Raw genomic sequence first — 12,528 nt, 5'->3', positions numbered from 1 at the left:
GCTCCCCCTCCTCCCCACTGTCTGTGCTCAGCCCCGCACAGGAACCGCTCCCCCTCCTCCCCACTGTCTGTGCTCAGCCCCGCACAGGCACTGCTCCCCCTCCTCCCCACTGTCTGTGCTCAGCCCCGCACAGGCACTGCTCCCCCTCCTCCCCACTGTAAGGTCAAACTGCACTTTCCTTCCTTTGGAAATTCAGGGGCTCGAATAGAGGTTTGGAGACCGTGGCCAATAGCTAAATCCAGAGAGCTCAGAATGTTCCGGTGTTGCCCTGCTGATCTCCCGTGGAGTTGGCTGTGCAGAGTTGCCTGTGGGCTGTAGGTCTTAGCATTAGGCAGAAGCGGCTGCTCTTCACCAGTGCCTCTTGCCAGAGGAGTCGTTCTGAGTGGGCTTTTCTCTTTCTCCTGTTTTCAGAGGAACATGAGCTGGCTGTGGATATGGAAACCATTAGCCTGGACCGAGATGCAGAGGTAACACTGCCTGTCACGCTGGCTCTCGGGTCATCCTCAGGAGGACTTGCAGCGAAGTCGGCGAAGCCTGCCTGCCTGCCTGCCTGTCTTCTCGCTGCTTTAGTACCAGAAATGGCAGTCCCATTAACCCTCAAGGGCTGAGTGACATATAACTGACTCACAAGTTACCCAGGACCAGTGACTGCACCGCACAGGATTGGGCCTCACGCCCCGTCCTCTGAAGAGCAGCATGCATGCAGCCAGCAGCCAGGCTAAATAAGGAATGAGTGCCTGCTGACTGTAGCGCTCTCCCAAGCTCACAGCTGGTCATGAGGGCCCTGTCAGTGTGCAGAGAGAGGCTTGTCCCCGCACCCAAGGGCTGGGAGGCTAGAGAGAGCCCTCACCTTCACTCATTTTATGGGTCTGTTTTACACAAAAAATACAAATCAAACCTAAACCAGTGAGCACCTGGCAACTCACTGTGTTACCGTCATGGGCCCGTTACAGACCTGATGTGTAGTGTCCCCTCCCCTCTCTTCCCTTCCCCTCCCTTCCTGGCAGCAGCCTTTAACAGCTCCTGCCCAGTTAGCGGGCCTGCCCCTGGATGCAGCTGAACTTGAATTCTGTGTTTCAGGATGTTGACCTGAACCACTATCGAATTGGGAAGATTGAAGGCTTCGAGGTGCTGAAGAAAGTGAAGGTGAGAGGAGTGCTGTCCTGGCCACCTGCGGCAGGCCCTGGCCCCAGCTCCCCTCCCCCGGAAGCAGGTGTTTTCATTAGCCTGGAGCACATGGCTGTGGCTCTGAGCTCCCTTTAGTAGAGCTCTGCAGTCTTCCACTCAGCTCATGCCAGCTCAGTTTGCTGCATAAAATGAGCCCACCTGAGCTCCCAAATCTACCGAGAGCTGGTGTTCACTTCCGCCCAATGGGGCCTCCGTCCCAGCTCCCCTTGGCCTCTGCCTGTCCTCAAGTGAGCAGGAGCAGCTCTGGCTTCACACCTTTGCTCCCCGGCCTCTGGAAAGTCAAAGCCTTTCTGGGACACAGTGGGAGGAGGAGGGTGTCCTCTGGTTAGGGAGGAGGTTCCGAGTCCTGCTGCTGCGTCAGTCCAGTTCCCTCCCCAGACGCTCTGCCTTCGTCAGAACTTAATCAGATGCATCGAGAACCTTGAGGAGCTGCAGAGTCTTCGAGAGCTGGATCTCTACGACAACCAGATCAAGAAAATTGAAAACTTGGAGGCGCTGACTGAGTTGGAGTGAGTCATCAGGACCAGAGGAATCAGGAGTCAGGGCGGGGCAGTCTTCCCAGAACCAACCACTCTTTGGGCCTTGACCTGAGAGGCCTCCCCAGGCCTGGCTGCCAGGTCTGCCTGCTCTATCCTGGGCTCCAGGAGGACAGGACAGCTTCCCGTCATCACTGGCCAGCTGGGCAAGCCTTTTGGATTTGGAACTCGGGTTCATGCGTGCTGGGCAGGCAGGGTCATTTGAGCCATATCTCTACCCTTTTTTTTCTTCCTGCTGGTCCTGAGGTTCACTGGGTCTCATGCTGTCCTTGAGTGTTTTTTTCTCAAGGCAGCAGTCTGCCACTTGAGAGCCACAGTGCCACTTTTTTTGTGATTTAATTGGAGATAAGATCTCACAGACTTTCCTGCCTGGGCTGGCTTTGAACTGAGATCCTCAAGTCTCAGGCTCCCAAGTAGCTGAGATTATAGGTGTGATTTTTGTTTGTTTTAATTTTAGTTGACTGTTTCTCAGGTCACTCCTATGTGCAGGGCATGATTCTGAGTCCTGCTGTGACATGGGAATGAATGAACCCTGGTTTTTGCCCCAAATGCAGCCCCATGTCGGGAGCCCACAGCCCTGGTGCTTGGGTTTCTGGACAGCCTGAGTCAGGCCCACCTCGGCAGTGCTAGAACGAGCGAGGTGACAGGGCGGTGGCCAGGTCCCCTACAGGACCAGTCCCTGGTTGGAATGCCTCTGCAGAGTGAAGCAAACTCCACTCATTTAAAAATGTTGTTCTGCTTGCCCTCAGGATTCTAGATATTTCTTTTAATCTACTGAGAAACATTGAAGGGATTGACAAATTGACGAGGCTGAAGAAACTCTTCTTGGTCAACAATAAAATCAATAAAATTGAGAACATAAGCAGCTTACATCAACTGCAGATGCTGGAGCTGGGGTCTAACCGCATCCGGGTAGGTGCAGACGGCACTGCTGGGGTCCAGAGGTGCTGTGCGGGTGGTGCGTCTGCAGGGGCACGCAGGGGTTTGTGCCGGGTTGTATGGTTGAAGTCAGAGCCTTGTACTTGCCTCTTCCAACCCCTCGCCTGGGTTCTTCTTGTGAGGTGTAGTTTTTTAGGAACATGGCACAAAAACTTTCTAAAAGAAAATGCTCACTGGAAGTCTGTTAGTGAGGACACAGGCCGCACAGCGGTCTGGTCTGTTTCTGCAGGCAGATTTCAGTTGTTCTCCACCCATGTCCTAACCCAGCTTCAGGCCGCTCCTGGCTAGGCACCCTGTGCCCTTTGCCTTTAAACCTGCTCCTGCTCACTTCCTCAGCCAGCCTCAAGGATGATTTTCCCAGGTTTGTACACCCTTGCCACTCAGAATCTTTCCCCAGAGCAGTGTGCTGGGCCCTCCTCCCTCAGACCTGTTCCTAGAGCACTGTGCTAGCCCAGCCCTCCTCCCTCAGACCTGTCCCCAGAGCACTGTGCTAACAGGCCCTCCTCCCTCAGACCTGTCCCCAGAGCACTGTGCTAGCCCAGCCCTCCTCCCTCAGACCTGTCCCCAGAGCACTGTGCTAGCCCAGCCCTCCTCCCTCAGACCTGTCCCCAGAGCACTGTGCTAACAGGCCCTCTGCCCTCCGACCTGCCCCTCAGAGCTTCTCAGAAGGAAGTGGCTCCCCAGCAAGGCACACCCAGTCAGTCATGTGGCTGAGATGGGCTGCGCGCTGCTGGGCAGGTACTGCAGGCACCTCTACTTATGAATGGGCTTTAGTCTGTTTGAAAGAGTGCTTGCAAAATGCAAGGGATCGGACAAGAAGCCGGGCCCTGTCTAGGATTCAGGTTGAGTAGAAGAGCACGCAGTGAGGTCAAGGGCAGCAGTGGAGGGAGCCTGGACGGAGCAGGGGAGACAGAAAGCCCCAGCATCCGCAAGGCATTCTAGCATCCTAATACCTTTGGCCACAGTTCCTGCAGCCAGCCTCCTGGAGGACCAGGCTCTGGGGAGTGCATGTGTCCGATGCTGTGTCAGATAGCACACCAGCTCAGAGTAGAGAACTGAAAGGGATAAGATCTTGTTAAACCATCCCCAGTTCCCCAAACACAGCCTAAGAGCTGACAGCTTGAGGTCGCATGCCCAAGCAAGGTCTTAGACTGCCCAGCACTTCCTAGACTTTGAGGACTACAGTACTTTCCACACTGTTTGACTGGAAGACTCCCTGAACAAAATGGAAAGGTGTCCAGCGTCACAGAGCAGGGCATGTAGCTCACCGAGCCTTCAGCCCAGACCCTGTTCCTGCCTCAGCTTGCTGGCCAGTCCTGACTGCTCCATCCTTTTCACAGGCAATTGAAAATATCGACACATTAACCAACCTGGAGAGTTTGTTTCTGGGGAAAAACAAAATTACTAAGCTTCAGAACCTGGACGCACTGACCAACCTGACAGTCCTCAGCATGCAGGTACAGCTCCTCCCGCTTCCGCCGCGCGTCCCCAGCAGCAAGCAGCCACTTGCCGGCTGAGCTCACCGTGAAACCCACGCAGGCGTCAGCTCAGGCCTGCTGCCTCAGCCCCCTCCTCGCTGAGATGACAGACTTGTGGTCTAACCTAGGCCAACCACTGATTTCTGTCTGTTTCTGTGTCCACAACTAGTGCTTTGTTTTACTATCAGTAATTCAAGTAGACTTCAGAGGCTCCATACATGTGTCAAACTGACATTTTATTTCAGTTTATTTTGTCAATTTGGCGGTTTGAACTCAGGACCTGGGCGCTGGCCCTGAGCTCTATTGCTCAAGGCTAGCACTCTACCACTCTGAGCCACAGCTCCACTTCAGGTTCTCCAAAGGTTAATTGGAGATAAGACTCTCACAGGCATTGGGTACCAGTGGCTTACACCTGTAATACTAGCTACTCAGGAGGCTGAGATCTGAGGACCGAGGTTCAAAGCCAGCCCGGACAGAAAGGACCAGTGAGACTCCTACCTCCAATGAACCACCCAAAAACTGGAAGTGGCGCTGTGGCTCAAGTGGAACAGCACTAGAGCACAAAGAGGTTCAGGGGCAGTGCCCAGGCCCTGGGTTCAATCCCACAACCAAAAAAGAAAAAGGGCAGTCTCACAAGCTTTCCTCAGCTGGCCTTAAACCTCAATCCTCAGACCTCAGCCTCCTGAGTAACTAGGATGACAGGCGTGAGCCACCAGCACCTGGTGAAATTTTATTCTTTGTGTATGATTTTTTTTTCTTTTTTCTTTCTTTTTTTTTTATCGGTCATGGGATTTGAACTCTGGGTCTGGACGCTGTCCCTGCGCTCTTCAGCTCAAGGCGAGTGTTCTACCACTTGAGCCACTGCCCTACTTCTAGTTTTCTACTGGTTTATTGGAGATAAGAGACTCACGGACTTTCCTGCCCAGGCTGGCTTTAAACTGTGATCCTCAGATCTCAGCCTCCTGAGTAGCTAGGATTACAGGCGTGAGCAACGGGTGCCCAGATGTGTGTGATTTTTTTTTTTTTACTAGAGTATTTATTATTTTTTTTATTGTGAAAATACTGCACAGAGGGGTTCAATAAAAAAATGTGGAACGTTCCACGGATTCGCGGGTCATCCTTGTGCAGCGGCATGCTAATCTTCCTGTATCGTTCCAATTTTAGTATATGTGCTGCCGAAGCGGACACTGATTTTTAAATGTTATTTATTTTTTTAAATCTATAGTTTGGACATTTAAATTTTTGTTTTATTGATTTGTTTTCCTTTTTCTTTTTTTTTTGCTGGAGCTGGAGCTCAGTGCCTCACTCTCTGGGCTTTATTCTCTCATGACTGGTGCTTTACTGCACAAGCCATGTTTCCAGTTTCAGCTTTATGCTAGTTAACTGAAGATAAAAATTATAGGCTTTTTTGGGGCTGGGAAGGTGGCTCAGTGGTAGAGCGCTTGCCTTGCATGCCTGAGGCTCTGGGTTCGATTCCTCAGCACCACATAAGCAAAAAGAAAAAAGCCGGAGGTGGCGCTGTGGCTCAAGTGGTAGAGTGCTAGCCTTGAGCTGAATTGCTGAGGGACAGCGCCTAGGCCCAGAGTTCGGGCCCCACGACCGGACCCCCAAAAACAAAACAAAAAAAAAATTATAGGCTTTTCTGACCAGACTAGCTTTGAACCTCATGCTCTCATCAGGCTTCTGGACAGCTGGGATTACAGGAGTAACCCACGGATGTCTGGACAGCTGGGGTTACAGGGGTAACCCACGGATGTCTGGACAGCTGGGGTTACAGGGGTAACCCACGGATGTCTGGGCAGCTGGGATTACAGGGGTAACCCACGGATGTCTGGCTTAGTTTTTTATTCTTTTTTTTCTGTGCCTGTACTAAGACTTGGATCGAGGCTCACACTCTTCGCTCAGCCTGCTTGCTCACACTTGAGCCATTTCTCCAGTCTACCGTTTTGCTGGTTAATTGAAAATGGAATCTCAAGGACTTTGCTGCTTGGGCTGGGTTCAATTAGAGATTTTCCAGGTCTCAGCTTCCTGAGTAGCTAGGATTAAAGTGTGAACTGCTTTTGGCAAAAATTTCATCTCTAAAAGTTGTCTTTCTTGTCCTGTTAGCAGTTGGGTAAATACATTATCAAAGCTTTGGGCAGCACAAAAGCTCACCTCGGTCCTCTTGTAGTGTGAGGAGCAGGCAGCGGAAGCTGTCACCAGGGCTGTGCTGAGCGCAGCCCTGGAGGGCATGTTGGCTCACGTTGACCTTTTCTGTGGGTAGCAATTCAGTGCAATCCCACCCCAAGGAGAGGCGCGACTGAGAGTCTGGCGGCACCCTGGGCCGCAGCTCCCACCAACTGCCTGTCCAGGCACAGGAGACCCCTTTAAAAAGATGTCTTGCGCTTACTCTGGAGAAGAAACTCTTAATGTCTAGTTAAGTTGTAATTCCTCTAAAAGAAGTAAGAATGTTTAAGCCAGGTGCTGGTGGCGTGTGCCTGTCAGGAGGCTGAGATCTGAAGATCATGGTTCAAAGCCAGCCTGGGCAAGAAAGACTGTGAGACTCTTATCTCCAGTAAACCATCAGGAAAAAAAAAAAAAATGAAGTGGCGCTGTGGCTCAGTCAGAGAGTGCTGGTCTTGAGCAAAAGAGCTCAAGGAGAGTGCCCAGGCCCCGAGTTCAAGCCCCAAAAGAATCTCTTTTAATTTCAGATTACTCTGTACATGTGACTTTTTTTTTTTTTATCAGTCATGGGACTTGAACTCTGGTCCTGGGCGCTATCCCTCAGCTCTTCAGCTGAAGGCTAGTGCTCTACCACTTGAGCCACAGCACTACTTCGGCTTTTTTCTTTTTGCTTATGTGGTGCTGAGGAATCGAACCCAGGGCCTCTGGCATGCAAGGCAAGCACTCTGCCACGGAGCCACCTTCCCAGCCCTTTTTAAATTATCTTAAACAGTGAAGGATTTCATTTGTTACATTTCCACCTGATAATACATTGCTCTCTCCATCTCCCTTTCCTAAACAGGTTTCATTGTTGTTTTAATAGTTGTAAACAATCTGACCATCCTCTTTCCTCCTCCTTCATGTGATGTCTTCATATGCTACTTAGCTTGTAGAGGTAGCTTGTCAAAGAACTTCCATGTATGAATTTTCTAGTACAACAGGCTGCACAAGTCCCACTCCAGCACATTTTAAGTGAAATGATGTTTTTAGGATTCCTCGGAATAATAAAGAGAGCTTACTTTCCCGATGCCATTCCTGCGCTTTCCTCTGCATGGCTCTGAGAGCTATCCACTCTTCCTCTTGCAGAGTAACCGGCTGACAAAGATTGAGGGTCTTCAGAGCCTGGTGAACCTTCGGGAGCTGTACCTCAGCCACAACGGCATCGAGGTCATCGAGGGCCTTGAGAACAATGTAAGCACGTCATGGCCGGTCTGTCTGGGAGCGAGTGGGACCGGGAGCTGGCAGCTGGCGCACGCTGCCCTCCAGGGCTGGTCGTAGGTAAATGCACTGTCCTGAAAGCAGGCCGCCTTCCCATTTCTGCTGAGCCATGAGCTCTGCCCCGAGTGTGGCAAACAGCTGACACCTTATTTCAGCAGGGGTGTGCAGACAAAGCCCCTCCCGCCTCCGCTCCAGGGTAGCTGGAATCACCCGAGGCGCCTTCCCTCCTGCCTCACTCAGCTTCCTCAGCCCACGGGCCACAGGGCAAGCTTGGCTCAGCTGCTTTTCAGGAGGGCGTGCGGGCGTGCGTGTCGGTGTCTGTGTCTCCCAGCCGGTTTTCCTAGAGTCCTGGAGGTCTCTTCCTCCTCCAGCTCTTTAGGAGGCAGTGTGTATGTATGTCTGTGTATCTGTGTGTGTGTGCGCGCATGTGTCTCCCAGCGCGGTTGCCCTGGAGTCCTGGAGCTCTCTTCCTCCTGCTCCAGCTCCCAGGGCCAGCCCGTCCTGTTCTCCTGCTCTCCTGCTCAGAAGAGCCTCTCTGACAGGGACCCGTCCCCTCCCCCCCACACCTGCCCCTACCTGCTCCCCCCTCCTCCCGTGACAAATACAATACTTGGTCTCACTCCGTTTTACTGGGGTTTGTGAACTCACCAGCCGGGTCAGCCTCACCACAGGGCTCCCTTGCCCTTGGTGCCCGAGCTCAGTCTAGTTCAGTCATCGGTGCTGATCTGAATGGGGAAGAAAAAAAAAAAAACTGTTTTGAATTTCATTTCACCAACATCTACAGAAAACTTTTCGAAATCTGCCTGTGGGAAGTTTGGTCACATTCCTCCAGTGTTGTGGTAGCCGTGTGAAGCCGGTGTTCGCTTCCGTTTTGCAGAGTGAGCATTGAGGCGTCTCAGGGACTGGGGGCGGTGGGACCAGGAAGGGTGTGTGCGCTGGCCTGGCCCACCGCAGGCCCCATGGTGCCCCCCAGGGTGGGGCACAGCTGCAGTAAACCGCACAGCCCTGGGCTGGTGGGAAAGAAACCTGGCCCGAAGCCTTAAAGATAAAGCAAACATACTCTGTGCTATGGTAAAGTTCACCGTAATCTAAATTTTAGCTCTTAACCGATCCGGGATTCATCTCCGTGGTGGGCGGCCGTGGTCCCTTTCCCAGCACCAGGTGCCACACAGATCCTCCCACCGGTGTCCGTGATACCATCTTCTTTTTTTTTTGGTTGGTCGTGGGGCTTGAACTCTGGGCTGGGCGCTGTCCCTCAGCTCTTCAGCTCAAGGCGAGCGCTCTACCACTTGAGCCACAGCGCCACTTCCAGTTTTCTGGTGGTTTATTAGAGCTAAGAGTCTCACAAACTTTCCTGTCCAGCTGCTTTGAACCGTGGTCCTCAGATCTCAGCCTCCTGAGTAGCTGGGATCACAGGTGTGAGCTGCTGCCCCAGCCAGACCCATCTTCTTGATTGCCTCTTCTGCGCCCCAGCGTTCCCTTGGTTAGTCTAGGGTGTGCCTGCACCAGCCCCTGGCCCGGGTTCACGTGGTGTCACTGGAAGCCATTGCTTACTAAGCAGTCACTCTGCCAGCTGAAGCATGGTGTTTTTTATTTTGGGTACTAATCCTGTCTCTGCCTCTTAAATAACAGGTTGCAGGCATGTGCTGTGATCCTCAGATCTCAGCCTTTTGAGTGGCTAGGATTACAGGCATGAGCTACCAGTGCCTGGTTGTCTGAACTTTTGTATGCTCAAGGCTTACACTCTACTACTGGAGCCACAGCTGTACTTCCAGCTTTTTGGTAGTTTGAGATAAGAGTTTCATGGATTTTCCTGCCCAGGCTGGCTTCGAACCGTGATCCTCACATCTCAGACTCCTGAGTAGCATTGATTGCAGGCATGAGCCACCAGGGTCTGGTGTGCTTCCTTCCCCAAAGGCTAGTGCTCTGCCACTTGAGCCACAGCTCCATTCCCAGTTCTTTTTTTTTTTTTGGGGGGGGGTCCAGTCATGGGGCTTGAACTCTGGGCCTGGGCGCTGTCCCTCAGCTCTTCAGCTCAAGGCTAGCGCTCTACCACTTGAGCCACAGCGCCACTTCCGGCTTTTTACTTTTTGCTTATGTGGTGCTGAGGAATTGAACCCAGGGCCTCATGCATGCAAGGTAAGCGCTCTACCACTAGGCCATCTTCCCAGTCCTCCCAGTTCTTTTTTTTTGCCATTCCTGGGGTTTGAACTCCGGGCCTGAGCACTGTCCCTAATGCTTCTCTTTGCTCAAGACTAGCACTCTACCACTTGAGCCACAGCGCCACTTCTGGCTTTTTCTGTTTATGTGGTGCTGAGGAATCGAACCCAGGGATTTGTGCATGCTAGGCAAGTATTTTACTGCTAAGCCACATTCCCAGCCCTCCAGCTCTTTTCAGTAGTCAATTAAAGAGTCTCACAGGGAAGTGGCGCTGTGGCTCAAGTAGTAGAGCGCTCACCTTGAGCTGAGGTGCTCAGGGACAGCGCCCAGGCCCAGAGTTCAAGCCCCAGCGCCACTTCTGGCTTTTTTCTTTTTGCTTGTGTGGTGCTGAGGAATCAAACCCAGGGCCTCATGCATGCAAGGCAAGCGCTCTACCACTGAGCCACCTTCCCAGCCCCTCACAGACTTCTTGCCCAGGCTGACTTCAAACTGCAATCCTCAGATTTCAGCCTCCTGATGAGTAGCTAGGATTACAGGCGTGAGCCACCGACACCTGACCCCTTTTTTTATTTTAGTTTTAAAGTGGTCCTTTCTGGTTTGCTTCTGAGTGAGCTTTCAGATCATCGCCAGCCTCTTCCCATGTCTCACTATACTTGTGTGTATGACACGGTGCCTGCCCTCAGAGTCTGGGGCCGCTCGCACTGCCACTGCTGAGCCGCCCTCGGTTCGCCGTTCCCAAGGCCAGCCCTGCCTGGCAGCCTTGCCTCTGCTCTTCATCCTCAGGCTGCCCACAGCCCTCTGCTGCCTTCGGAGCCCATCTGGTCTGGAGCTCCCTGAGCTCCTCCCTAGTAGGCCCCACTGCGCTCCACTCTGAGTAGACATGGCTGTGGCAGCAAGATAAAATGGTTTGCAGAGCCAGGCGCCGGTGGCTCACACCTGTCGTCCTAGCTACTCAGGAGGCCAAGATCTGAGGATCGCATTTCAGCTTGGGCGGGAAAGTCTGTAAGACTCTTATCTCCAAGAAACTACCAAAAACAGCCAGGTGTAGAGCTGTGGCTCGAGTGGTAGAATGCTAGTCTTGAACAAAAGAAGGTCAGGGACAGTGCCTAGGCCCTGAGTTCAAACCCCATGAATGGCAAACAAAAGGTTTGAAGGAGCTGCCAGCTCTAGGCAGATGTGATGGCGGCTGTGTGGTTCGCTGAAGGTGACAGCCGCACCTGTACGCACCTGACTCAGCCAGCGCCCTGACCACTGTGCCTGCCGCATTGTGATGCCAGGCATCACTGTGCCGGGGGGGGGGGGGGGGGGGGGAGGGGGGGCGGTACCGCATGACCTTGGATGCACCATGCCGTTGGCTAGGTTCTTAAGTGTTGGCATGTTTTATTTGATTTGAGACTTATTAAATGTACCCTAAAACCTGGGAAAATTTGGAATCAGAACACCAAGAACGCAATAGAAATAGAACTACAATAATTCAGGAGAAATTTTGTTTTCTTGTTTTAGAACAAACTCACAATGTTGGACATTGCATCAAATAGAATCAAAAAGATTGAAAATGTCAGCCATCTAACAGAACTGCAAGAATTCTGGGTAAGTGTCATTCTCGAGTGGATTAATGGCCCTTTGGCTACCCCAGTCCCACTGAGTAAAACGCATAACTGAATGCCAAGCTGATGCCAGGCGTGTCATGTGACAAGGCAGGTGTGTGTTCTGGGTTCGTGTGGTCCGGCTGCTCCGAGGTATTTCACCTCCGCAGTATCTGCTGCCCCAGCTTGTCTGACGTGCAGCGTCCCAGCCCACCACCCCCGGGGCAGTGTCCGTACCCGGCCGAGATTTCAATGATAGCTGCGCACACAGATCTGTGAGAAGCCCCATCTCTGCATGGCTTGGCCAGAGTTGCCATTTGATCAGGGTTTCGTGCCCGGGTGAGGGGTGAGCATACTCCTTGCAGATACTCTACAGAAGGAATCTGCCTGTGGTCGTTCTCTGCAGTCATCTGACCTGGAATTTACCTCGGGTTAATGAGAGAGGTACCACAGGCCACAAGGAGGAGCAGTGTGTGAGGAGAGGTGTTGGCAGTTCCTCGGGGGTTGGGAGATGACTCTGAGCTGAGGTCTCTGTCAGGATTCCATCCAGGAGTTCCAGGGCTTTGGGCCTTTCCCTTGGCACAGAGCCCTGCCCACAGCATGGTACTGACGTGCCGTGGTGCTGTGTCATGAACGCCACCCTCAGAAAGATGCACTGATGTGGGGTTTGTGCCACGGGCATAGTACAAAAGCTGAAGAGCCCAACAAACCACAAGAAGAGGACATGGAGGAGGCGGAGCGTGGTGGCTGTGTGGTGTAGAGGAGGAGGAGGAGGAGCGTGGCGGCTGTGTGGAGGAGGAGGAGGAGGAGCGTGGCGGCTGTGTGGAGGAGGAGGAGGAGGAGCGTGGCGGCTGTGTGGAGGAGGAAGAGGAGCGTGGCGGCTGTGTGGAGGAGGAGGAGGAGCATGGCGGCTGTGTGGAGGAGGAGGAGCGTGGCGGCTGTGTGGAGGAGGAGGAGAAGTGTGGAGGAGGAGGAGGAGGAGCGTGGCGGCTGTGTGGAGGAGGAGGAGGAGGAGCGTGGTGGCTGTGTGGAGGAGAGGAGGAGTGTGTCGGCTGTGTGGAGGAGGAGTGTGGTGGCTGTGTGGAGGAGGAGGAGGAGCGTGGCGGCTGTGTGGAGGAGGAGGAGCATGGCGGCTGTGTGGAGAAGGAGGAGCGTGGCGGCTGTGTGGAGGAGGAGAAGCGTGGCGGCTGTGTGGAGGAGGAGGAGGACGAGCGTGGCGGC

The 12,528-nt window shown here is 53.2% G+C and overlaps 1 protein-coding gene across 2 annotated transcripts in view; it reads left to right on the top strand.

Annotated features, from left to right (window-relative positions):
* Ppp1r7 (protein phosphatase 1, regulatory subunit 7) overlaps window positions 1–12,528 on the top strand; it is a 26,810-nt gene that overhangs the window by 11,067 nt on the left and 3,215 nt on the right. For both annotated transcript variants that reach the window (XM_013033659.1, XM_013033660.1), the window contains exons 3-9: window positions 412–467; window positions 1,081–1,146; window positions 1,567–1,697; window positions 2,474–2,636; window positions 4,004–4,120; window positions 7,430–7,534; window positions 11,225–11,311. In XM_013033659.1, coding sequence (XP_012889113.1) covers window positions 412–467; window positions 1,081–1,146; window positions 1,567–1,697; window positions 2,474–2,636; window positions 4,004–4,120; window positions 7,430–7,534; window positions 11,225–11,311 — 725 coding nt within the window. The remainder of the gene's footprint in view (window positions 1–411; window positions 468–1,080; window positions 1,147–1,566; window positions 1,698–2,473; window positions 2,637–4,003; window positions 4,121–7,429; window positions 7,535–11,224; window positions 11,312–12,528) is intronic.

Source organism: Dipodomys ordii, unplaced genomic scaffold (genome assembly GCF_000151885.1).
Source record: "Dipodomys ordii isolate 6190 unplaced genomic scaffold, Dord_2.0 Scaffold174, whole genome shotgun sequence".
NCBI classification, from domain to species: Eukaryota; Metazoa; Chordata; class Mammalia; order Rodentia; family Heteromyidae; genus Dipodomys; species Dipodomys ordii.
This window is presented reverse-complemented; position numbering and strand designations above follow the sequence as displayed.